Source organism: Rattus norvegicus, chromosome 19, assembly GCF_036323735.1.
Source record: "Rattus norvegicus strain BN/NHsdMcwi chromosome 19, GRCr8, whole genome shotgun sequence".
Classification (NCBI taxonomy): Eukaryota; Metazoa; Chordata; class Mammalia; order Rodentia; family Muridae; genus Rattus; species Rattus norvegicus.
The window spans coordinates 59114256-59141842 of NC_086037.1; the positions used below are offsets into that span (position 1 = coordinate 59114256).

General features: G+C 42.4%; 1 protein-coding gene across 3 annotated transcripts in view; it reads left to right on the forward strand.

The window, feature by feature from the left end:
- Positions 1–27587, forward strand: part of Vat1l (vesicle amine transport 1-like) — a 169315-nt gene that overhangs the window by 10620 nt on the left and 131108 nt on the right. For 2 of the 3 annotated variants that reach the window (NM_001400980.1, XM_039098305.2), the window contains exons 2-3: positions 16213–16342; positions 22430–22645. In NM_001400980.1, the coding sequence (NP_001387909.1) occupies positions 16213–16342; positions 22430–22645 (346 nt within the window). Of the gene's footprint in view, positions 1–6710; positions 6866–16212; positions 16343–22429; positions 22646–27587 lie in introns of those variants that run through there. The other variant, XM_039098306.2, reaches the window with a different exon arrangement.

Genomic DNA, 27587 nt, shown 5'->3' on the forward strand with positions numbered 1-27587 from the left:
GGCTTCACACTCACAGTCCTTAATTTCCTGAATATTGGGATTGCAGGTCCATACCACTGTGCCCTGTTAGGAGAGACTCTCATCCAGAAAATATTGGAGACCATAGCAAGGACTGGAATTATATCCCTGTTCATTCCCTTTCAGGATCTTAGATTTCTTATTTCAAAGTTATTAACTAATATAGAATAAAGTCTTTCACACCTGTTTAATAATCTTGGAAATTCTAACATCACCAGTGAACAATTATATACCTGGGTTAATATAGACATTCAATAAGTAGTCACAGGATAGATAAATAAATGATTGACTGTGCAGGTAATAATCAAGGCTATTGTAGCATAGCCAGTGGTCACTCAGGATAGATGTAGCTTTAAGTTCCCCCCCTCATCAATAAGAAACCTTTGTCTATCTAGCAATTTTACCCAACAAGAAAGGCAATCTCTTCAAAGATCTGCAGGTGGTGGGTCTTTGAGTAAGGGCTAGATGAACCCCAGAGGAAATACATCTTCAAAGAATTTTATTTCTTCTCAACACACCGTGTGACTGTGGAACCTAGAGTTACTTCCCCAATCTCTAATAACTACCTTCTCTATGCTGGCAAATGTGGGGCTCTGGGCTCTGAGGATACTCTGTAATTTTCTCCCTATTGACCTCTGTCTCTACCAAGTGCTGGAGGCCAGGGATGTCTGAGAGAACCTGGGGTCTGCCTCTGATAACTGTTATTCCAGGAGCACTCACTCAGACATTCCTCAAAGCCTGCGTATCAACAGCAGGATTTGGAAAGAACCTGTCTTTCCATGACTCTGTTCCCATCTTTCTTGGTTACACACTACCCCCCAATACCCTCTCCTCAGTCTTCAAATAGTTGGACGTGTTTCCTATGGGCTGTTGTATGGGTTCTCAGAATATAGTTCTCCTAATTTACCCTTTTAATAATGACCCTTTTCTGTCATCATTTTGGCCCCCATCACCCTGAAGCATGCTGTGTCTATTCTGCCTAGAGTCATATCCTCATGGTTTGAAGATAACATAAGGATGCCATCATCATTCCCTTTATGCCATTTATTATTATTATTATTAATTATTATCATTATTTTCCATATCATAATAACCCTCATGGAAGCCTTCTTTTGTGTTACGGGCACTATTCTAAGTGTCCTGTAGCTATATATCTAGGACAGCAGATGAAGAAATGGGATCAGAGAGATGAACGAATTTGCTCAAGATCTGAGATAAGGATCTTAGCTTTAGGTCGGTGGTAGAATGTTTGCTCAGTGCTTATAAGACCCTGAGTTCAAACCTCAGCACCACAAAAGAACTAAACAATAACCACCCAGATACTAAGACAGCTTAGATTTCAGCCAGGTAGGAAAACAGCTTGAATGGTGACAAATCCAACATTAATACATTATAGCTGTCTTCATCCATGCCTAGAATCTCCCACCCGGTTTGCCCATTTTTTTTTATCTCCTTAGAGGACACAGTTGTTCTTCAAGGAAATTGATACACAATGAGCAGTGCCCCACCCCATGCAGATAATTTGTATCCTGAATTTGTGTGGACTCTAATGAGACTCTCACTACTTTCTCCATAGCTCCCTCCTCTTTCCTCCCAGAATGGTTATTCCTTGTCGTCTTTGGTGGGAGAAGAAAAGCAGGCCTTGCGTAGGATCAAAGAGAATTGCTTTTTCATTTATCTGTGCTACCGTAGTTCAGTCAGCTAATGCAGAGCTATTAAGCCCACCGTTCCTATGATTGGTCTGAGTGATTTTGTAATTGGATTCTTTTTATCCTCCCAGCAAAACTCACTAAAATTGTTCCGTTGAGGGGTTTGTCATACACTCTGACTCATGCCTTGCAGTCGGAACTGGAGAACGCTTCATGCAGGCACTGATGTAACCTCCCACTTCCCCAAACAGAAGCTTCATTTTGTAGGGTCTTCTTGATCTGACCTGGGGAACAGCTAGCACCTCTAGGACAAGAGGAGATAAATAGCAAAGGCCATTGTCTCCCCCTCCTCCCTCCTCCCTCTTCCCTCCTCCCTCTTCCCTCCTCCCTCTTCCCTCCTCCCTCCTCCCTCCTCCCTCCTCCCTACAAGCCTGCCAGGCCCGTGTTCTCAGCCAGTGACACTTGGCTCCTTCCTTGAGCAGTTTGCTATTCCCTTCCTAGTCACGTTCTTTTCTTTCCATTCTTCAGCATAGCTGGGCTTGTTCTCTCCTGAGTAGATATCAAACTGGAAACATAATGGAAAAGTTGTGTCAACCCAGCATCCTCTAGAAAACAAGAAATTGGGGGGATCCATTAGAGAAAGGAGCTTGAGAAAGGGCATGAAAATAGTGTTTTCCTGTTGATATCCCCAAATGCCTCCTGCTTTCTTCAACTTATCTGTTCTCTTTCCCCGCTCCTACCCTCCCTCCTATCTCCCCTCTGTGTGTCTATGTATATGTGCATAAGTGCATGTGTGAGAGTGTGTGTGTGTGTGTGTGTGTGTGTGTGTGTGTATGCTCAGAGCTTTGCATAGTGTCTTCTTCTTTTACCGCCACATCATTCATTCATTCATTCGTTTGTTTTGAGACAGGGTCTCTTATTGAGCCTAGAGCTCCCCAGTTCAGCCAGACTCAGCTAGAACCAGCAAGCCTCATGCCACTCCTGTCTGCCTCCCCAGTGCTGTATTACAAAGGTAGATAGCTATACTCAGTTCTGCACATGGGTGCTACGGCTCTGAGATAAGGCACACACACTTGTGCAGCAGAGCTCTTTGCCAGCTGAGCCATTTCCCTGGTCCTTCTGCCAGATTCTAAACTCTGTCTTTACTCTCTGGTCTTTCAAATTTATCTTTGCTCACCTTCCTCCCTCCACTGTCCAGGGGTAAATCTTTGCTCTTCCCAACACACTTCAGTGCAGCAAGTCTTTGATTTACCTGGTTCTCCCTCTCCCTGTTACACTCGTGTACAGCCTAAGCTGCCAGCCTAGCAGAGCTGGGAGGAAAAAGAGAAGGGAAGGAAAGGGAAAAGCTCAAAACTCTGGGATGATTTCCTGTTTGAGTCTCCAGTGGAAGAAACATTGTCTGCCAGCCTTTGATGTACCCTGTACTAAGCATGTTTGAAAGACAGACTTCTGGAATTGCTAATCATCTATGGGAAGGGAGAAGCATCGTGATCCTGCTACTATCTCCTCTTTAAGCTAATGACACTTAAATATTAATGAAACAACATTTGAAATTCAGTTCCTTAATGCTATGGTTTGAGTTTGAAATCTGCCCCCCCACACACACACACTCATGATTTGAACACTTGGTTCCTACCTGCTGGCACTATTTTGGGATGTTTTGGAAGTTGTAATGGGTGGGACCTAGATGGAGAAAGAGGGCCTCTCGGGCATCATTTAGTTCCTAGTTCCTTACTGCCCCTCTTCCTGTGTTCACCATGAAGTGAACAGCCCCCTTCTCCATGTCCCCACTACCGTGCTAGCCTGTTTCAAAACACACCCAGACTCAATGGAGTGATTGACTGGGGACTGAGTATCTATTAAATGTGAGCCAAAAGAAAACATTCCTTCTCCTAACTTATGGGTATTTGGTCACATCAGCTATAAAAATGAATATCGTATTCAGGCACACTGACCACATTTTAAGGGTTTGGTATCCGTATGTGTGTATGTCCAGGGACTACCATGTTGACTAGCTTAGATAGAGGCTATTCCCATTTACCCTAGGATGACAGAGACTTATCTGTGCTAGCCTTTACCTCTCTCCATGTCTCCTCCGGAAACAAGAGTTTTCTTATACGTCTTGCTAATCAGCATCAGCGCCCTGAGAAATAACTGTCCTACTATAGCATCAGTGGGCTGTGCCTATTTGGGACTCCCATGCCCTTGATAGCTTTATGAAGGAATCAAGCTGGGGTCACTCTGAACCCTTTTCTTCTCCATGGCGAGGTGGGTTAGGGCGGGAGGGTTTGGAGAATAAATGTAAAAGCAATTCCTTCCTTTGAGAAGCACCCAATCTCAACGAGACAAGTTAATAGTTACTTTCTCCATGCTAGCTATGACCCTTACATAGCAGCCTCTTGTGGAATTGTCACAGTGTGTAGTCATTTATTTGCTGATCTCTCAACTCCTGGGAGGCACAGATGTCACTGTCGGTGTCGTAGCATCATTGCCTAGCCAACCCCCAAAACACAGAGGGTCTGTTGCATCTAAATTGGACGAGAACAAATGTTCTATCCAAGCAACTGCTGCCAAGAACCCTCCTGGAGCTCACGCCTTGGTCAGCACACAGCGTGGAGCATAGAGATGTTAACCTTTCCAGCAACCGTCATAGGAACGAACACCTCCTGCCTCTCCCAGGGGTTGAGTAGATAAACAGCTCAGTCTCCCAAATCGAAACGTTAGTCTTGGCATCGAAGAGAGTTTATTTGTGCCATGCTTGTCTGTGTCTGTTGAAAACTGGCTCCGGGTATTTACATGCTCAATATGTCTCTTTGGCTATTTTATTCCGTGGTGGAAATACCAGTGGAGTAGTGTGTCTTGAATACTAATTTAGACAGATGATCTGAATATAGTTCTTTCCCCAGACACTATAGCAATAAAGAACTCATGCAGCTATATGCTTTCCTAATAACATCCATCATCACTGTTCATGCTATAGAGAAAGGGATCTGGGCAGGGCAACAATCCCATTGTCTACTTAAGGAAATGGTAGGCTATGAAAAAACATCAGATGGATAGGGGAATTCCTTATTTATCATATGGATGTAAAAGCCTGATTACTTAACAATTGTGGTTAAAGAGGGTGGGCAGAGTTATATGGATCCAGACTCCCAGGGGACTGTGGTCAAGAAAAGTAGGAAGAAGTAGGAGGGGCCATCTAAAACATAGTCTTTCCAGCCTCTGATTGAACGTGGGTCTCCTCCATACTGTGACTCACGCAGGACAGTTCTGGCTGTCCTCAAATAAGATACTCTTTGAGCATTACATACAAGGTGTGCTTGCTTTACATAATTTTCCTTCCAGGAGCAAATTATTTTCACAGTCTCGAGATATCAAAACGGGTACTCAGAAAGCCAAGAAAGGAAAAAAAAATATATATGAACAAGATTTTTCTGAGATCAATCAATACCTATTTTCCTGGCCATGCACATGCTACCAGCTGGGAGCAACAAACAGATACCAAAACCATAGTTCTGAAGAAATAAAATGAATCAAACATTTGCTCCTTTGACCCTACCTGGATGGGAGTTAAGTGCTTTGATGAACATATTATCAGTAAAACAAGACCAGAATAATGAGTGGCTCCCGTTCTTGGCTGTTTCTGCTTGGTCAGAGCCTCACATCAAAAATGCTTTTTCCCTCTCCTAAATGGTAGAGGCTGTCCCATATGCAGGAGTCCTTGGTAGAGGCTGTCCCATATGCAGGAGTCCTTGGTAGAGGCTGTCCCGTATGCAGGAGTCCTTGGTGACTACTGGGTGTCAAATTCCACTTGGAATTTGAAGGGGTTTTCCTTGATGCCACCTGTTCTGCAGCAGTCTGTGATTTCAGACTTGGATATAATTTAATTCCAATTATTATGCCAAGAAATATGTAAATCCTGCAAGTATTTTGGTGACCCTGCCTGCTAAGCTCTTTGTTTTCTTCACCCTCAGTCTCTGCCCCTTCCTTTGTCCTTTGATCTCTTGATTCCTTGTTTCCCTTTTCTCTTACTGTTTTACATCCTTAATCAATGATCCTGTTCTAATTTCAAGTTGTATAAAATTAGTTGGTAGGATACCTAAGACCTTCCTTCTCAGGGCCCACCACAAAAAGGATCCCTTAAATATTCACAAATAGTAACTGTTCCATGAGCATGGGGGGAATAAGATACTTAAAAGCAGGTATTTCACCACTGCTCTTCTAGTGGATTCCAATATATGTTGGAATATTATTTTAGGACCCCAGTCTTTAGTCATCCTGCTACTAGGTACTATGGCTACTGACAACTTAAAGCCCATTTCCTTCTAAAGAATCAATTTCAGCTAGAGAGACCCCCCTTGTCCAGGATCTATCTTTTTCTATCTCTGTCTATCTCTGTCAGTCTGTCTCTGTCTGTCTCTGTCTGTCTGTCTGTCTGTCTGTCTGTCTGTCTCTCTCTCTCTCTCTCTCTCTCTCTGTGCATCTCTCAACCCATGACTACTCAGTACAAAATATAAAGCCTACTCCCCTTATCTTGACTAAGAGCTGCCAAGAGGACAGGAGTTTTCATGGACTCAGAGACCTCTGTATGATATGTTAGAAATCAACCTTTCCTCTGTCCAATCCATCTTCCCTTGCAATGATCCAAGCATTGTTCCCTGGAGTACTTATTGTCAGAATGCATGAAAATCTCAATCTCAGAGTCTGTTTCCCAGCAAACTTGACCTTTGATACCCTCTTTGTGTTACGAGAATGGTAGTGGTAGAGGCAGTTCCCACTTATGGAGCAGTTGCTGTGTGAGACCAGTTCTATATCACAAGTAGGGTTGACATTAGTTCCACACCAACACTATGACCAGTGGAATGCCCAGTGCCCAAGGAAGTCAAGCTATCTACTCATGTAGAAAGGAGAAATTAAAGTGAAGGATGTAAATACATCTTAAGGGATGGCAGAAGGTCTGTGGACCACATATTTGATAAAACCTTTTGGTGTCAGTGTTTTGACTCCCTTGCTACCTTCAATCTCAGCACGACCCTGGACCCTGGTGACCAAGAAGAATTCTGCTTCTGTGTTCTATAAAAGTTCTCATCTCATCATACTGTAGTGAACCTTCAGGAATTTGTTCCCATGAGGATTTCGAATATCGTGATTCTGGGCTTCCAAGACCTGGGAATGCAGGGTAATATCTTCTAAAAGAAGTAAGTAGGGACGTTCTGAATTTGTACAACCGCACCTTGGTATTGTGAATTCTCAGCATGCCCCCGTTTTGTTCTTTGTAAAATTGGGGCGATATCATTATCTCTTAGCATTATTATGGGCATCGTATAAAGTAAGTGATAGCACATATATAAGCCACTTAGCTCCAGATGCAGGAAGTGCCTCATAACTGTAGTCTTTTATACTCACGAGGCATGAATCAGTTGATTTTCCGTCTGCATGGGAAGGGCTGACACTACTCATCATTGCAGTGCCTTGCGACCCTTATGGCAATGGGATTGACCTGTCATGTTTGTTACTTTCATACCATTGTGACAACAATCTCTGACAAAAATTCTTTTGATTCTCCTTTTTGGAGTGTTTCAATTCAACATGGCAAGGAAGCCAAGGCAGCTTAGTTCATGGTTCGATGAGCATGAAACAGGCTGTTCACATGGAAACAAACCAGGAAACAGAGAGAGTGAGAGCCTGTCCCTATTAACTTACTCCTGGCCTATATCTTAGAAGTCCCACAGACTTCCAATTAGCATCACTAGCCAGGAAACAAACATTCAAAACATGACTCCATGGGGTCACATTTTAAATTCAATCTATACCACTTAAACTAAAGACCCTCTGATCTGGGGCAGAATAGTCATGCTTACATGGAGAAAAGACTTGAAGGGGTCTTGCCATCTATCCAAAGATACAGAATCTGGGTTACTCAGCCGTGCTGCAGTGGGAGAGGGCACTAACTGCTACAAACCACAGGCCAGGCAATCTCAGTCTCTGTACTGAATATTCCCTGCACAGGATCTCAAGGTGTCTTGAATCTATTTCATAGACTCGGAAGAAACCATTGAGTTGAGGTTCTTCCAGATACAGTTTATATTTTACATTTTCATCACAACCTTTCTTGTTTGCTTTTTAATAAATATCATTTAGCAGGGATGTGCCAACTGATCTAATATTTCTTTTCATCAGCAATTTGGACCTAGATAGTAATGGCTTGATGACAACATGTTCAGAGAACAGAAGTTCATGAAGGCAAGCCAACATTTTGGGTCAAAGAATTGGGATCCAAAAAAGAGATAGACAAATTAGACAAATGAAACTAATCTCATAAGGCTACATTTAACAAGGCTAAATATAATCTTCTGGACCAAGGTCAGAAACCTCAACTGTCCTGGGAAATTTTCCTATCTATCTAATGACCATCTAGTAATTCTTACCCTATCTCATCCCAACAAGGACTTGAATTATTAGCTTAGAAACATGTGCTGGTGATTCTCCAAGCACTGTCCACTGCCTGGCAGCACTGACCTACTGAGTCAGAGGTAGGGACCAACAATCTACCCTAACAAGCTTTCATGGGAATTCTAATACACAATAAAAATGTCAAACTGGGGCTGGGAAGAGAGCTCAGTTGATAAGGTGTTTGCCAATAAGCATGAGGACCTAAATTCAATCCCTACTCCATATATGAAAAAAACAGGCAAATCCTTGATGCTTGCTAATCAGTCACCCTAGCTGAATAGTGAGTCTCAGTACCAGGGAGAAATTCTGTCTCAAAAAAATAAGTAGACAATCCCTGAAGGATTGTGTACCATGGTTGACTACTCATCTCTGATCATAAGAGCACACACAGACACTCACATATCATACACACATGCACCATGACATATATTTGCACCTTCAAACACAAGTAAGTTCATTCATAAATAACTGTACAAAATTATAAGATTTAAGTATATTTAAGATTTCTAAGTCTCCAGGAAGTTAAAATGAAGTAGAGCTTTAAGACAAGCTCCCGAATCAAGATCAGGGATATGGCTCAGTGAATAAAACAACTGCACTAGCAGAAGTGCCTGAGTTTTGATCCCCAGCGCCCATATACAGCCCAAGCAGGGATGAAAGTCCTTGTGTAATGTCAGCACATGAAGGAAACAAAGACAAGAGCTCTCTGAGTCAGGTTGGCTAGCCAGACTAGCAGAGTTGGTGAGCTCCAGGTTCAGGGAGAGACCCTGTTGCAGTAGATAAAGTGGAAAGTGAACTAGGAAAATACACAGTACTAGCTTTGGGCCTCTTTGTGTTTGTCACACACACACACACACACACACACACACACACACACACACACACATACACACACACGCATACTTCCTCCTAGAAAGGGAATAAAAGCCATAGGATATGTAAACCACCAATGGAAGGGAAAAAGAAAAGAACACAAACAACAATAACAACAAAATCCCCATCAGTTTATGCACTATCCCAGGCCACAGTCAACAATAGTCCTTCCGTAACCAGACACTGGTTTCTGAAGGTGATTTCTTTAGTGATGTGCTTCTTAACTGCACCAATGGCAGAACAAGCTTTGTGGTGTCTGAGGAGAATACAGGCAGAGTACAGGGTGGAGACTTTGTGAATTGTGTCCGTGTAAATATAGGTACAAAGACCATGGTGGTCTTTGCGGAATGACAAAACGTTTGGACCCCATGCTCAGGGTTGAGTTTACTGACTACTTGGGAAAAGAGTGTGCTGGCAAAAGCCCTAAAATTCCTTCATGTCAACCTTTCTAATTTGGAAAACTAGTACACCACGACTGGGCTGACCGGTCCATTATTTACTAAGTGGATCCTTTTAAGGAATATCAATCTTAGCAACTTGTGTCTGTGTTAAGATTGTCAACATACGAAAAATTAGCATTTAAAAAATAGCATATCACAAAATGACAAGAGATGAGAGTGCAAAACAGTATCCTGTGGTTTGTGAATAACAAGATATTGATTTAGTGGTTAAAACTCCAGCTCAGAAGTCACAGAGAAAGGATGTATATGCTTACTCAGGTCCTATAATATGGTCCTGGATGGGGTACTGAGTCCCACATGGTCTCACTCTTCTTTTGTATGGGGAGAATAAAATGGTTCCTACCTTAGTACTCACAGGTAGTGTCTTCCTGATGGAAACAGTGCTTGTTGATGCCGACCACATGGTGTGGACAGTGTGACATCTCTCAGTAACTCTAGAGACTTCCGAGGTGACACGCCTCACTAAAGAAAAAAAAATTATAGAGGCCAAGGAAGTCTAGCTCCTATGATGAGTCCATATCTTTATCATGGCCAGAGTGTCTCCCTATCTCCCTGGGCATTAATTCTAACATCATTTTAAGTAGAAACCACAGGCCATTAGGAGAACTGAGAGAGCTAAGGAGGACCCTGTGATGGTCCACAATGCATAGAGTAAAGTGAAGGTTTTCACTCAAACCTACACACCCTATCACTACAGCCTCCTCTTAGTCTTCTTGCCTCTGAATCAGAAAACCTTGAGTTTTGTACCTTTGTTTGATCTTGTATTTCACAGTATCTTGGGCAATAAAGTAAGAAAGGAGTCTGAAGGCCTTTGTTAAGTCTCAGCTCTGCCACATACTACACGTGGTGCCTTTGACAGCTCAATTCTTTCATGTGATTCTTACCATGTTTATCTATTTGATGGGGGAACTGATACTTAAATGTTTTGGTTTTCTGGAACTGTTATAGAGTTTATAGAGATTTGTATGAAAGCTTACTGTGAGCTCTGCTATGCCAGGTAAATGTAAGGCAATATTATTTAAAAGGAATGTCCCCAAATGCCTCCATATTTCCTATTATGACTTTAGCACCCTCCTCTTATGATTACAGTTCTTCAGGATACCTTCTTCACATGACTGTCTTCAGCCCTTCAGGATACTATGCATCAGTAATAACCTGCTATACCTATTTTCTGACTAGCCATTTAGTGTGAGAGGAAAGACAATGGGTTACATATATAATATATCATATATTTACATATAATTATATTATTATGTTATATATTAATATTTTGTATATTTAATATATTTAAAGTAAATATATATTAAAATTATGCCAGGTTTTTAGATAGGATTATATCAGAACATTAGTAAGTTCTTTCAACCACTATTCTGCAATGACATCACATGCTTGAAAGCTGTACTATACAACGCAAGTGAAAAGTCTCTCCCACATGCTTGTGCATCCACATACTCTAGTAAACCTTCCAGGTCATAATGGACCATATATCCTCAAACTGAGAGTCAAAATAAATTGTTCTTCTATTCATAAAAAAATCAGTATGAGAGGCATCTAGAGATTTTCTCCACTACCACCCCAGCCCCCATGTGCACCTGGGTGCTTATGTCTAGTCCTCAACAACTCCCCACATCAGTGTCCAGGCGAAAGTCAGGTTATCTCCCAGAGTACTAGAAACAGTAATTATGAAACCATGTGGCTTGACTGGCCCCTACTTTGTTTTGTTTTCGTAGCCATGGAAAATGAAAGCACCAAGGGCAATGGCTTTTGTTTTCATAGTTCTAAATAGCATTGCTTTGTCTGAAAGAAAAAAGAAGAATGTTTAAATGGATGGTTGATGATAGTACTTGCCTAATGTATAGTTTTTGGTTTTATGAGACCAACACCACACAGGGGATTCAAATAAACAGATTCCGGGGTTGGGGATTTAGCTCAGTGGTAGAGCGCTTGCCTACCAAATGCAAATGCAAGGCCCTGGGTTCGGTCCCCAGCTCCGAAAAACAGGAAAAAAAAAAACAGATTCCAATAGGAATATGTGTAAATAACAAGGAACTCAGGAGGCAAGAGGCATGGTGGGACACCAAGTTGCTTTCTTCAGAATAGTCTCACTTCCCAACTTTTGGAGAGCAACCATTTGTTGGGTTATAGTATTTGCTCACATTAAAAATGACTCCTGGGGCTAGAGAGATGACTTTGTAGTTGAGAACACTGGTTGCTCTCCTAGAGGACCCAGATGGGATTCCCAGCACCCACACGATAGCTCACAACCATCTGTAACTACAGTGTGAGGAGATTCCATACCAATTTTTGACCTCCATCCGCATCAGACATGCACACGAAGATGGGTCAGTGGCTAAGATAGTACCCTGCTCTTGTGGGGAGCCATTTCATTCCCAGCACCCACATCAGGTGGCTCACAACTGCCTGTAACTCCCAACATCCACACCTCCAGACCATCAGGTGCCTGCTGCCTGTGAGCAAAATCAAATGCAGACACAAACACATACACATTATTAAGAATACAATGAAATTGTTTCCTTTGAAAAGGAGCAGTTCTTGCTTGGTTTGTGGATGGCCACTCCTCCAATAATGGACGCCCTTTGGCACACTCAGCAGCTGATGAGGGGGAAGACAAAGAGTTACAGTTGTTGCCCTTGTACATGCCACGTCACCCAGCATGGTGGGTGGAGGAGTTTCCATAAAGGGGGATCATATTTGGGAGCCTGGGCTTAGAGGATAGAACATTTGTTCTACGACCTCAAGAACCTGAGTTCAAATCCATATGAAAAGCTAGGTATGACATCATCCATGCCTGTGACCCTACCTCAGCACTAAGGGAGGAAGGGACACAAGAATGCTGGGGTTTGCTGGCTGCCAGCCTAGATTCAAACTCAGAGGAGAGACTAACTCAAGGATATAAATTAGAGTGGGACAGAGGTGGCTACCCAGTGTTCTCTGGTCTCTGTGTAAGCATGTATACACATACATACACTCCACTCCACACTCCATACATACACACACACACACACACACACACCCCATATGCACACATAGTGCACTGTATTCTGTAAAGACTCAAGTTTATATTATGCTTGAAGTCAAATTCTTCCATGTTTTTTTTTTAAAGAAAATACTGACTACATCTGTATGTTTCTGGTTCCTTTGGAAATGGATACTATGATTCATTACTCATATCAATGTCATTGAGTTTAAAATAAGAAAATGAAAATACTCAGTACGGTCCCAACCACAAATCAGACACCTGATGAACGTGGGCATTTCCCATGACCTGATGGAATCATTGAATATTTTACTGTAAGGACAATCTGTCTCGGCCCTTCTGAGACTTCAGTAGTTTGGATCTCAGCTCACCACACCCACTTCATGCTGAAGGTGACTGAGGACGACACTCCTAAGCCATGTAATGGGTATCTAGTAGGAAGCCTTCTCCAGGGGAAGCTGTGCTTTCAGAAATGCTGAGTGAATATTTTCTGGCATTTCTGTCAAGGTCTTGGAAAACCCATAAGTTACTGCACAAAGGGAAGCAGTGAGTTGAACTGTTGTGCGTGGGGTGAGGTGAAGTGCTTGATTTGAGACAGAAATTCTTTTTACTATTCTCCAGGGACACTTTGGACAATGGATCTTTTCACAGAAGTGAAGTTGGTACACAGCTGACATTGTCCTGTGTCAGCTCTGAAATGGTTTTTTAGCACAATCCCTCATATTTTAAAAAGAGGGGGTGTGGCTTCCTAAAATGTCCACTTACTTCTTGCCTTCTTAACCAACTACGTGTGCTCTGAGCCAGTGTTTCTTGAGATCTGGTACCACATTTCAGGGCTTCACACTTAAGTAATTTTTACAACACACTTGTAAAATGGGCTGTCTCATCCTTGCCCTGCAGGTGTGGAAACTGAGGACAAAGAAGCCAAGTTATTGATTTATTCAAGGTTGTGTAGTTAGAAGTAGTAAACTTGAGACTTGAACTCATTTCCCTAGACCCTTAAGAGCCAGAACTTATTGCCAGAGAAAATTTTGGTTTATAAAAAATGACAGGAATGGTTATTAACCATCAAAGTAGGAAATATGAAAGTCCATTTCAAAAATGTTTCTATTATGCAAATCAAAACAACCCTGAGATTTCACCTCACACCAGTGAGAATGGCTAAGATCAAAAACTCAGGTGACAGCAGATGCTGGCGAGGATGTGGAGAAAGAGGAACACTCCTCCATTGTTGGTGGGATTGCAGACTGGTACAACCATTCTGGAAATCAGTCTGGAGGTTCCTCAGAAAATTGGACATTGAACTGCCTGAGGATCCAGCTATACCTCTCTTGGGCATATACCCAAAAGATGCCCCAACATATAAAAAAGACATGTGCTCCACTATGTTCATAGCAGCCTTATTTATAATAGCCAGAAGCTGGAAAGAACCCAGATGCCCTTCAACAGAGGAATGGATACAGAAAATGTGGTACATCTACACAATGGAATATTACTCAGCTATCAAAAACAATGACTTTATGAAATTCATAGGCAAATGGTTGGATCTGGAAAATATCCTGAGTGAGGTAACCCAATCACAGAAAAACACACATGGTATGCACTCATTGATAAGTGGCTATTAGCCCAAATGCTTGAATTACCCTAGATGCCTAGAACAAATGAAACTCAAGACAGATGATCAAAATGTGAATGCTTCACTCCTTCTTTAAAAGGGGAACAAGAATACCCTTGGCAGGGAATAGAGAGGCAAAGATTAAAACAGACACAGAAGGAACACCCATTCAGAGCCTGCCCCACATGTGGCCCATACATATACAGCCACCCAATTAGACAAGATGGATGAAGCAAAGAAGTGCAGGCAGACAGGAGTCGGATATAGATCTCTCCTGAGAGACAGCCAGAATACAGCAAATACAGAGGCGAATGCCAACAGCAAACCACTGAACTGAGAACAGGACCCCCATTGAAGGAATCAGAGAAAGAACTGGAAGAGCTTGAAGGGGCTCGAGACCCCATATGAACAACAATGCCAAGGAACCAGAGCTTCCAGGGACTAATCCACTACCTAAAGACTATACATGGACTGACCCTGGACTCTGACCTCATAGGTAACATTGAATATCCTAGTAAGAGCACCAGTAGAAGGGGAAGCCCTGGGTCCTGCTAAGACTGAACCCCCAGTGAACTAGACTGTTGGGGGGGAGGGCGGCAATGGGGGGAGGGTGGGGAGGGGAACACCCATAAAGAAGGGGAGGGGTTAGGGGGATGTTGGCCTGAAAACCAGGAAAGGGAATAACACTTGAAATGTAAATAAGAAATACTCAAGTTAATTTAAAAAAAAGTTTCCATTATGCAAGAGTTTGGAAAAGGATCAGTCTTCAAGCCAGAAGCATAAACTTCTACATATTCGTGACAATTCCTTTGTTCCACATCACTTGAGCAACTGGTCTATGACTGTGGAAACATTGTATGCAGGTACTATAGAAGCAAATACATTTCACCAGGCATACAAATGCTTTCCAAAAGACCCCTTACAAGATCCACATCATCTGAGGCAAGATGGGGAACTCACCTCACTCATGATCAGGAAAATCTCAAGAAAGCATTGACTTTCAACCCAATCCTTCATGCAAGTCATCCTCTCCGACTTCCTCCATTCTGTGTAACGAGACCAATGCATAAGAGCAGGGGACACACTAGAATTAGATGCCTCTTTGGCTTAAAAGTGGCCTCACTGTGCTCATAATAGTTCAAGCCATTTTGCTTGGCCACAGGCTAACGGACCTTGGGTTGTTGGATGGAACGATTTGTTTTCTCCGATGGTGGCTAATGAAAATGAGAGACTCATAAGAACTGCATCCCTTGATAAAAGATATCTTTCTCAATGAAATGTGTTCTTCCAGGCAGTTAGCAAATGAAGTTAAATGCCGCTCCAAGAATAGACCTAAAACACAAAGCCACTGGGTACATTGATGCATCCATGAAATTGAGCATGTGATTTCCTGTGGCGATGACTTAGACATAATTTTCATACCTGTCTCATTTTAAAAGTAATGCATTAACAGAAAATACCCTGTAACTTCTCTCATGCAGATATGACTTAGATTCTATATTTTCCGATCCCTGGGGCCATCTTTTGATGTCCCTTCTTTGAGCTACCTCCTTCCTGTAGGAAACAATGCAGTCTTTCCATGGCTCCCTCGATTACTGTGGATGCTATTTATGCACAGTGTGGGCATAAATATGTGTGGTGATTGAGGAGAGATGGTTGGTTGTCTCGAGCCCTTTAAATTAGGTGTCCTTTCTCTCTGTGTCTCATGGATAGACTGGTAGCCATCGCATCTGGCTGCTTTCCTTGTGTCTACTTCTAACCATTCCCTAGTATAAGTTTTAAACCTTTGATTAAGAGCTGGAATGTCTAATGGCCAATCCTAGTCAATATGTGTTTTCAGACTAAGAGCGAAAAGACTCTGAGGGAGGATAAAGGGGAGGAATTAGACTGCGAGTTGCAGCTATCTTACTGCCAGGAAAGCATTACTTATCCACACAGAGATAATTGAATTTTGTTTTATTGCTGATATCTAGCTAAGTGGCATTACTATTAGGGACACTTTGGCAAGAAGGAAATTTTTTACAAAAGGAAGGAGAGGAAAGGAAAGGAGGGGGAGGAGGGGGAGGGCAGGAGAAGGGAAGAAAACACAGAGCAGTGTTGTGAGGGGAATCTCACTTTGAATCTCGGTGTGCTTGCTATTCACAGTGGCTTGAACTTCATTGACCTGATGGTGCGACAGGGGAACATTGACAACCCTCCTAAGACACCCTTGGTGCCAGGATTCGAATGTTCCGGCATTGTTGAAGCTCTGGGGGACAGCGTGAAAGGATACGAGGTAAAGTGTCAAGTCTGACTTCAGCAGCCGTAATCATCTAGAGCCCGAGAGGCAGTAAAACTGGGAAAATGTATTCCAGATAACGACAGCCATGTTTTGTTTTGTCATCTTTTTATTATTTCATAATATTCACCATGTTTGTAATGATAGGACTTTCCAAACAACAAAAAAAGAATTTCAGGACTTTATTTTTTGCTTATTTCTTATTTTTTTTCTGTATGTTGTCTCGGTTGCTCTTGGCAACAGTTTGGGGAAGTAGTCTGGACAAGTGCTGCTGTATGCTTTATTCATAATTACTTACTATAGCTATTAAGACTATAGTAACTAAGTGTATCCTCTTCCGCCGGCTATGGCTACTATTCCCCACCCTCTAACCAACTACAAAACACAGAAGTAAGGGGAGTTACTCGGTTTATGTGTTTCCTTAAAGTTCTCACTTAGCTGATACCTTTTAGGAATGGCTAGAGCAGGACTTTAAATGACAAAAAAAGCACCTTAAGTCAAAGGTCAGATAGAATTGGTACCAAATTAATGGTTTTGGAAGAGGGCGACAGGTAAGTGGTTTATTCCATTTTCTGCTTTCATATTTCACATATGAAATTCTCTATGAGAAAACATTTAATTTCATAAAGAGAATGCATGGATGACTTTTCCTAAAAACTAACTATAATTTAATCTATAAAAACTGAAGTGCTGGGGCTGGCCAGATAGCTAGTGGATGAAGGTGCTGGCCACTAAGTCTGAGGGCTTGCATTCCATCCCCACAACACACATGATCAATGGAGAGAATGACAGATTGTCCTCTAAACACACATGAGTGTTGTGGTGCACACACACACACACGCACACGCACATGATATAATAAAAATCTAATGAAACACCTCTGCAACATCAGCTGTATAAAAAATGTGAGTTTAGAATCTGAAAACTCACTACAAATCAAATCCAAGGGCTGTCACTCATAACTGAGATCTCAGCAGGGAGGCTGGGTGACCGACATTTGAGAACTCACCGTAACCGGCTTTGCAGAGAAGTCATCTTTGTTCTAATCACAAGGAATCCACCCCCCACCCAACATACACACATGCTCAGTAAAGGCTGTTACTAGTCCCTCAACTGAAGTAGTTCTCTGTGGAGTTAAAAAGAAGGAAGCTCATCCCAGACTCGTCACCCAGGCTATGTGACATTTCCTACAGTCTCATGGCCTTTAACCATATTCCCATCCTTACCAACAATGCTACAAAAATACATACAGAGAATGAGGAAATGAAGGTGAAGCCTGCAAAACCCAATGCCAAAGCTCACTCCACCTTGACCTTCAGCCTGCAGTTCACCCTCTCCCCAGCTGGAACTTCGCTACCTGAAAATATCAAATGTCCCAAATTGATGGTGATGAGCATCTGGAAGCTTCATCCCATGTAGAGATGTTTCTGTCAAAGATTTCCAAATAACGTAGGAGAATAGCCCAGAAAAGAAGAACAACAACAAAATGAACTTTTGACTTTTGAATACATCTTTTCTTTTTCTGTCCCTAGTAGACAGTTCACTAAGGCACACATCTCTCCCTGGAAATGCTGCATCTACATGGCTGTTTGTTCTTCGCTCTCCGACATGGCCCCAAAGGAAAATCTCCGTCTGCTTGCTCTGTTAGCCATGAGCATTGGATAAATATCAGTTACCAGAAACGTTATCGGCCTTGATTTAGAGGGATAACTTAACGTTCTCAATTAGATGCATTCGTTCTTTAAATATAGCTTATCTTCTAGTCAGCCCTGGCTTGAAAGTAATGTTGAGGCTTCCTGTCAGCCCCTCCCTCTGCCAGTGCAGTTCAGCTGTGCATAGTTTTAAAGGGCCCCTGCATGTTTCCATACAGAGTGTGATATGGGAGAAAGCCGACACGAATACACTCCCCATGATTCTGACTTAAGATTCTTAATATTGGAGGTGGAATCCCATGTATGCGGCAACGTGACCCATGGTGTGATCGATAGCAAAGAATTGAAAAGCTGCCACCAGGGGCCATCAGTAGAGGACTAATGTGGGCTCATGGTCTCAGGGCTGATTTTAATTTTCTTACTAGAATCAACTAATTGGATAAATAGGCATGTATATTTCACATGTATGTGAGCATTTGCGTGTACGCCAATCCTGTCATCTAGTCATGCTTGCGATTTCGAGAAGGAAATAAATACATGAATGGTACACTGATGTTGAGTGAGAAAGCACTGAGAGTGGTCAAACACTTCCACTGGGAGGCACATAGAGACACTCAGTTCATTGCCCTCCATGTGGATGCTAGAGGCCATTAGCTCCTCTGGGGTACTCAGTGTGTGCCCCCATTGTCACAATTCCATGAAGAAGCAGCCAGTGCTGGGCTCTCATCGTGATCTGGTCCAAAAGCTTACATTGAAGACAAGGCTTAACAGAGTCACTGCCAGTGGGGTGGCCTTTTCTCTCTCAGTTTTGTCACTGGGCATCCATTTCTTCTGCTTCATGCAGTGGAGCAGGTCTGTGCTTACCAGTGTGCCATTGACATGTGCATGGCTGAGTTTCAGAACCAGTTTATTCTCTGTAAAACAGGTACATGGGTTGCTCTTTACTTGTTTTCTATGCACTGTGCTGGGTGCACTGGGTCTATATTACTTCATGAGTACTGTGTCCCTTTCAGAGATGAGGAATGGGCCTTAAATAGTCACTTTGAGTATGGCATCATAGATTCTCCTGTTATGTATGTTTTCATCAAGCATAGTATGTTTTCTTCATAGCACTTTCCCTCAAGTACAGTGAGTTACTTATTTGTGTCTGGAGTTGAAGTACCAGGATGCCAGTCATGATGCTGCTCTTGCTCCTTGACCTTTGATGCTGATTTGATATTTCTTTGGCTTCCTTTAAACGAGCATATTCATGGCCATTCACGTGGCCATTCATGGCCATCAGGGCTGTGATGGAACCCATCTTAAAGGAGTCGCTGCTACTGTGGGATGAGGTTAGACAGCAAACACTTAGCTATAGGGAAAATCAAACAGTAGAATCAATTAGAAGAAAAATATGTAGAAAGCTGAACCATTTCTTTAGGAAAGCCATTCATTCTTGGGAAATGACACTGACCGTAACAAATCTGCTCCTTTCGAAAGCTGTAATACAAAGAGCTCATGTTTCAAATCCCCAAATGTTTGCATTTATCTAGCACCTGGTGACTCATACAAACTGTTAAGTGTTTCTTCTGCTGTTCCCATTCATCTTTAATAATGATGTGCTGCTTTAAAAAACAAAATCAAAAAGATTGCTCTTTTCCTCTCCCTTTTCACAGTGTTGGCATAGGCCAACTATTGATAGGAGTGCAGTGGCTACCCGTGCCTTTCATGGAGTTCGCCAATGTTTTGCGTGCATCAAACCACAGGAAACCTTTAGGAAAGCGCCTTCATGTGCCCTACATCCAGTACACATTGCTCATCATTGTTCCCATCTAGTGCTCTTCTTCTGATTCACCCGAAGCCTAATTTCTCTTGTTCAGTTCATGCCTGTGTGTTCTTATGGCTCTATCCTCTACCAAGCTTTATGTCCATGAGGATCAATAATCCTGGGATCTGGTTGGATATAAACACAATCAACTAGATGGGTAGGGAGTCTATCTAGGTATAAAAAACAAATAAATGAGAGTGTTCTGAATTCCTAGTCCTGCACTTAGTGCTCAGGGAAGTTTAACCAGCCTGCCTTATCTTGTCACCAAAGATTCTCTTGTCACCAAAATAGAGTGGTTAGATGATATCTGAGTCAGAAGGTACCTTGACACTGGCAGTGCATGACATGTCACTTGGTGGAGGGTGGGGGAGGGTGATAGAACCTAGACTCCATGGCCCTTGGAAGATTTTAATACATTGGTTGCAGAGGTTCAAAAGTGTCTTGGAATTGGGAGGTAGACATAAATATCCTGGGAGATGTTAGGTTTGGTTTTTATGGGAGGGAAATTTTAATATCCATGAGATTCTAATTCCAGAACCCATCTAGCTCCCAAAATTATCAAATATATTTATGTTTAAACTTGAAATATAAAATATGCCCATCAAAGTGGAGAACTTCTTCTTCTATCCAGCATTCAGTAAGTATGGGAGTACTTACAGACCTGAGAGAAGGAGACAAAAAGAAAGCAAGTTTGAGCCAGAGCCACAGATAAGTTTGACCAAGGACCTCTCACTGTCTAGACCAGAGAGGAGTCAGACAGGAGAACCCATTCGTGTCTAAGCCAAATCTCCTGAGAAAAAGGAAAGATGGAAATATTAGACACCCCTCTGTGCCCAGCCATCAGATCACTGTGGTAATTAATTGCTGTCTCAGAGCAAATAGACCTGCTCTATATTGGTCCTATTGCTGGTAAGCCCACCAGAGTTTTGGTGACTCAGATATCTCTCCTGAATTGAGCTATTTCAGCTCCTGCAGGGATTCACTGATTCTGGGACAGAGATGTGAGGAACACTATAAATGTGATTCCTACCTCTATAGTTCTTATGACATATTTAATTGAGCTTCTCTTAACCAAGGTCTGATAGGTGCCAGGGTACATCAATAAGTTGTTATAAGGATGGTGGAATTCACAAAGTGAGGTTATACCCACCTTATTCCCAATACACAGAGCTATCTGGTCTTAGGAAGCAGATTACTGTGGAATCATTTGCACTGCACCAACCCTTTCATACAGGAAAACATGGTCTTTACTCCTTTGGAATAATGTTTGAAACAACCCCCATTCTCATGCCATCAGCCTAAGAGCTTATTTTCCACTAAGATATTCCTTCCAAATAGAATTACCTCCTAAGCCCTGCCACTCAGAGTATTTGCCACCTGCAGTTTTTCAGAGAATATGAACAATTGAAGAATGTGGATTTTAATTCATTCACTATTCTATCACCTGTTCTTGGAACTCAAGGACTGAGAAGGGGCTTTAATAAACAATCATGGCAGGAGAACATTGTGATGTCGTGAAAAGATTATATGATGGACAGCTCTTTGCCTCAGTGACCTCGGGCCAGAGATAGAACACACCCTCAGTTTCAACATGTGCATAGTGAGACGGATACCCCCAGAAAGCTGTCATGGAGACTAAATAACCAATGTAATATGAAAATTAGAGTTTAGTGTGTACTATATAATTACTTCTGTTCAGTAAATGTTTCCTTTCTGTTATAATCAAATGTGTGAATAGAACAACTTTTGGAGAAGACAGTTTCCAAGCCAGGGTGTAAGTCCAGGGGCACTTGGATGTGAGGGCTAATAAAAGCCTTAAAGTAAGGGTATATGGTGCAGGCAGACGGCGGTTTGGGAAGGAGAGAGGGAGAACTGTATTGTCCTTCTATTTTATCATGTGTACCAATACAGCTCAGCCTCTGCTCACACCTAGAAAATCTTCAGAATTCTAGTGACAGAAGACAAAAGCATAGCTCAGTTAATAGAATGCTAATCTAGCATGTAGGGGGTAGTGATTTGAAGTCCTCAGCACTATATAAAAAAGCAGATCTTCTGTTGTATGCCTAGAATACCACTTCTTGGAAGGTGGAGACAGGAGAATCAGAGTTCAAGGTTATCCTCAGCCACATAGCAAGTTTTAGTCCATCCTGGAGTACATGCCATGGTTTGAGAAGAAGAAATAAGGAAGGGGGTAGAAGAGGAAGAAGAGGAGAAGGATGAGGAAGAGGAGAAAGAGTAGAAGAAGAGGAGAATTATTCCAGGAACAGAATGACTTTCCCCAAATTTGTGGCTGTGAGAGGAAATGGCAGCAGGGCAGATGGGTAGGTAGCTCCTGATCTCCAGATCCAGAGGTCCAGAGCTCTCAATGGCTCAGTAAATAATATTATTTATAGCAGTTGACTTGAGTTTTTAACTGCAAATAAATACAAAAGAGTTTGTTTCATCAAAAAATAAATATGAAAATCGTAAGGATTTCTATGAAGCTCATGGTGTATATGCACTGGGAGAAAGGGTCTATGGTTATTATATAGGAGAAACACTGTGCGCATTATGTACCATGGACAGCTCCCGATGCCTCTGGTCCTTCTCAGAACCCCATTTAACCTTGTGTTTCTTTATTCCCAGATTGGAGACCGTGTTATGGCATTTGTCAACTACAATGCCTGGGCTGAGGTGGTCTGCACTCCAGTGGAGTTTGTCTACAAGATCCCAGATGACATGAGTTTCTCTGAGGCCGCTGCCTTCCCCATGAACTTTGTCACCGCCTACACGATGCTCTTTGAGATTGCCAACCTCCGTGAAGGGATGTCTGTGCTCGTTCACTCAGCTGGCGGTGGGGTGGTAAGTTTGCTGCTTATGGTTCAATTTCTTCAAAGTCACGATGGTATCAATGGAGTTGAAACTGATAATGCAGTTCTTATTCGAGTTGTGGTCATTGGTAGGAATGATCTACAATATGAGTGGCGCTTGGGTGAATCGCAAAAACCTCTATAGGTTATTGTAGTGGGGTTAGGTTAAGGCTCAGAGATGGTCTCTGTGGCTTAGGGTGGTCTCAGAATGTCATGTGAGGGCACAATGGTCTCAGGCGTGGCTTTTGTAGAGAGACACTGATAATGAAGTGCTGTGTTGAACATTACAAGATACCTACTCACTTCACTTCCTACCAATACCACATAACATGACAAGATAGTGGGTAATAACCTTTTCAACTAATTGCAGCATTTGACATGATTCTTGTAGTAACATTCTAATGCACTCGTGCTCTGGTATATGTTGTTAAATGCAAAATATGAGGACAGAGGTTAACCTGTCACGCTGAGAATTGCACATGACCCTTAGGTCACCCAGGAGAGTGTCATACATGGGAGTATTCTATGTGCAATCTCTCAGAAGTATCTTTGCTAAGTGGGTCAATGAAGGAAATCAATTTCTGCCTCTATAGTTCAGGAATGGTAGGTTTTTCTTCTATGGTTTCAATTTGCTGGTGTTCATGTCCAATGCATACTGTATGTCTCCGTGTGGACAAGTACTAGGCTTGGCGTGCTCTACTGAGGATTGACTGGAACATTCATCTTTGTGAGAGTAGGCGGTATTACTAACTCAAAAAATAGTCATTAGGCACATGCCATGCTCTAGAATCTATGGATGCATAAATTCAGAAGAGAAGGTACAATCTAAAAGTATCGAGAGGTTTCTAAAGTTGTGATTCCATTTGATGGCCTCTGATATGAAACCTTATGATTGAATCTATCCCAGATATTGTAACTATAAACTTGTTAATAGTGATTTAAAATAAAAACCTTGACTTTTGATGCTTACCAGAATTTTCTGAAGTGTAAAGCAAACACACGCTCGCTCGCTCTCTCTCTCTCTCTCTCTCTCTCTCTCTCTCTCTCTCTCTCTCTCTCTCTGTGTGTGTGTGTGTGTGTGTGTGTGTGTGTGTGTGTGTGTGTGAGACGGGTTGACAGTGGATCATCAAGTGTCTTCAGTCATTCCTCACCTTATTTTTTGAAACAAAGTCTGTCACGGAACCTGATGCTCCCTATTTACCAAGGCTGCCTGTACAGCAAGCCCTGGGGATCCTCCTGTCTACAGCCCCTGCACCTCAATTATACAAACCACCACAGATGCTGAAGATGGAACCCAGAGCTTCATGCTTGTGTGGCAAGCGCCTTACCAGAGTAGTTTTTCCATCCCATTAATATCTTTTCTACATTTCCTCGCATGCAGAATGCATTTTCTATAGCTTCACTACCAAAAGCAAGGGTGTGAAATTTCCGAACATCTTAGGAAGAGATCTTTAATCTCACTCACAAATTTACTGATTTCTTCTGGCCACTAGTGAAAATGGAATAAAACTGAGTGCCCACTAGAAAGGAGATGGATTTCCATTCCAGCAATCTGCTGAGGGCAAGCAGGCTGTTTAGAAAGCTGGCATTTATGGTTGCAGTGTGTTCTGCGTACAAAGTGTGAGGATGTTTTTATGTTGCCAGCGGAAGCACCCATCTGTATGGTGGTGCTGGCTTCAATTCTGGCAAGGGCTGTATGATGGTTCATTACACTCACTTGACAATTTCTTGTTGGCTCTGGGATCAACTACAATACCAGTTCCTGGCTATTACTGAGACTTTCTTATTCAGGTGATTTTAATCAGGAAGGCCACCCTAAATATGGGCAGCATCTTCCAAGAGCAACCAAGATTAAAAAAAAAAAAGACGTAGAAGATGCATCTTGCATTTGCCTTCTTGCCTGCACTCTTGCTGAGAGTCCACCTTTCTTACTGCTGCAACATTCTTTCCTATGATAGTAGAACCAATTTCTTAGGCTTTCAATGTCAACTAAAGAGCAGTAGCTCCCCAGAAATCCTCAAGGCCTTCGAACTGGGACTGCTGAGATGCCCAGTCTCGTGGACTGAGCTATCAAGCAAGCAGCATTCCCCTGTGGTCTCTGCTTCAGTTCCTCTCTCCAGGTTCCTGCCTTGAGTTCCTGCCTTGAGTTCCTGCCACAACTTCCCTCAATGGCGAATGGTTACCTGGAAGTGTAATCCACATGGACCTCTTCTTACCACGCTGCTTTTGGTTAGAATGTTTTATCATGACAACAGAAAGCAAACCTGAACGTCCCATTTGCATAGACCAGCACTGGTTCTCTTCCCCTCTTTCTTTTCGCACTGAGAACAAATGGACGCACATCAAGAGTACATTTCTCCTATGTGAAAAGAAGCTCTTGGGAACTCACCATGATTTTTACACTGCCTCATTCTGAGATTGCTGATATTACCAACAATAACTAAGATGAGAAAGAGGTGAAGAGATTATAGTAAAGGAACATTAGGAGGAGGAAAATAAGTTAATGGGCACAATACATATAATTTGTGTTAATGCTTTGTTTGAGATGGACAACAGTTTTCTCTGTTGGTCTCCTAATAGCTGGTAAAAGTAAGGGAAATGATCATTGATGAAAGAAAGCTATGCTCGTTTGATGGAACCCAACCCATTAGCCAGAAAAATACTGGTTTGAAGACTATGTGGCTGTCCTTCTGTGGTTTCTCATGAAGAACATATGTGGGGAAGCCATGAGACTCTTCTGTAGAGCTGCTTCAGCACGTACTGTGTTCCCATGAACTCTCCTCATGCTGTGCTACCAAGACTGTCTGATGGCACTGAAGTAAAATAAAATTCAGTGAGAGTCAACAAGTGAGAACCAAGAAGATGCAGTCTGGCTTCATCTTTAGAAAGATTTAAAGGTGGAGTTGGGTCTCCTGTCTCTCCTCTTGAAGGACATTTTTTCCCAAACCAAATTGATAGACATAGTGACACAATTCAAGGTCACTGTTAAAGGAAAGAGGGTGGACTGAGGACTTACTTACTTACATACACAGACAGCCATACATGTTGGGCAGCGGGTGACACTGTCTTGAAGAAATGAAGGCTGGCCTGGGGAAGGCCTAGACTACCTCCATCCCACATTCGGAAAGATGAGTGAGTCCTCCAACTTAGAACCAGATTTCTCCTAAGACAGTGTCTGGTGACTCTACAGATGCTCTGGAAGCCTCCTCAAGTTCGTGTGCACTATCTGTGACACCCTTGGAGAAGAACTGGAAGTATTCCCCAATACTATCTCAGCCACACGGTGTACAATTGCTGTGATAGGCGGGATAATACCTGAAGATACCCAAGTCTCTGGCCCCTTTAAATGTGTTCTCTTACATACTAAAGGGAATTTTAATGATCTGATTAGGGTAAGAGCTTGAGATGGAGAAGTTATCTGATTGGGGCTGATCCCTATTTAATCTCAAGAGCTTTTGAAGCTAGAAGAGAGAAGCTGAAGAGTCAGGGTCAGTGGGACTATAAGCCAAAGAAACTGGATGGCCTCTAGATGCTGAGAGAGACACAGAATCTTGAGCCCATGGAATGAAACGAACATGATGGTTTCAGCTGAGTGAAATGCACTTCAGACGTCAGATTTCCAGAGGCATACTATAAGAAAGACATGTTTTGGGAGCTCCTAACTATGTAGTAATGTGTCACAGAAGCCATTTCTCCTGGACTACCCCTCACAGTGGAAATACCACTGTGACTTAAGAAAAGCACATGAAGCAACCAAAGAGAGATACAATTTGTACCCTATCAGGATGATCCTAAACCTATTCTTTTTCCACTCAGCAACCCAGACTGAGGAAACTCAGGACTGGGGAAAATGGCTGTCAGTAAAGTGCTCACCATGTGAGCATGTAGTCCTGGGTTTGATCTCCAAGAACCTATACAAAAAATCTGAAGCCAAGGAGGTAGAGACAGGGACATTTAGGGGCAGCCAGTCCATAACTACTTGGCAAATTCCAAGCCAGTAAGAATTCCTGAAGAATGACCTTTGGCCTCCACATGGATGCACACATATGTACACACACATAGAGATACACACACATACATACACACATATATACACACACAATTATTTAGTTAACTTTCAGGAATAAATATAGACATTTAAAAAGCTGTGAGACCGTGGCTTAGATATATATATTCTAGCTTGCTATTGATGTGATTGGAAAGATTAAACCTCATCAGGATAAAACTGCCTAAATTGAGTTTCTATAAAATAGAGTCTTGCTAGTGCCAAGATTTCTGTCAGCTTTGCAGTAAAGGTTGGGGTGGAAATTTTGCAGATAGCTCATAAAGAACACCAACTTAGGCTGTGATTTTACAGAACTATAATTGGGCATTGGGAAATAATTCATACCAGAGCAGGATGTGTGGTCACTGGAGTGGCCCAAATGTAGCCACTGCTCCATCAAAGCCTTAGACACATCAATTTCCTCTGACTATAGAATGACCAGATGGCTGCAGATGGTAATGCCCCTAATCAAATCTTGAGAAACTGGTAGAAAATTGGTTCATGAGCCCATAAATGAAAGTAACAAAATAAGCAATGGTGCGGGACTCCTGTCAGGAAATACATGGGCAGGTTCCAAACCCCATTCCTAATGCTTTGCTGATGAAGTTCTGAGTTTGGGCATTGTGACTTGCGGTGTGCTTCAGTTCTGGATGTGGCATAGTCAAGCCAGATCTTCTGGGAAGCCATTTGCATCGACTTGTGAGGTTGGATGTTCTCTACTTTGAATTTTCCCCATCATATCTAAGCAGTGATACCAGTGAGTGTCGTCTCCATTTGACAGATATAGGAGCTGATGGATAGAGCGTGATAGGAGTATCCATGTCCCAGTCGTAGTGCGCGCCCATCCTCTTGACCTTGTGCTTCATGCTCTTGATGCTAAGCCAACTTG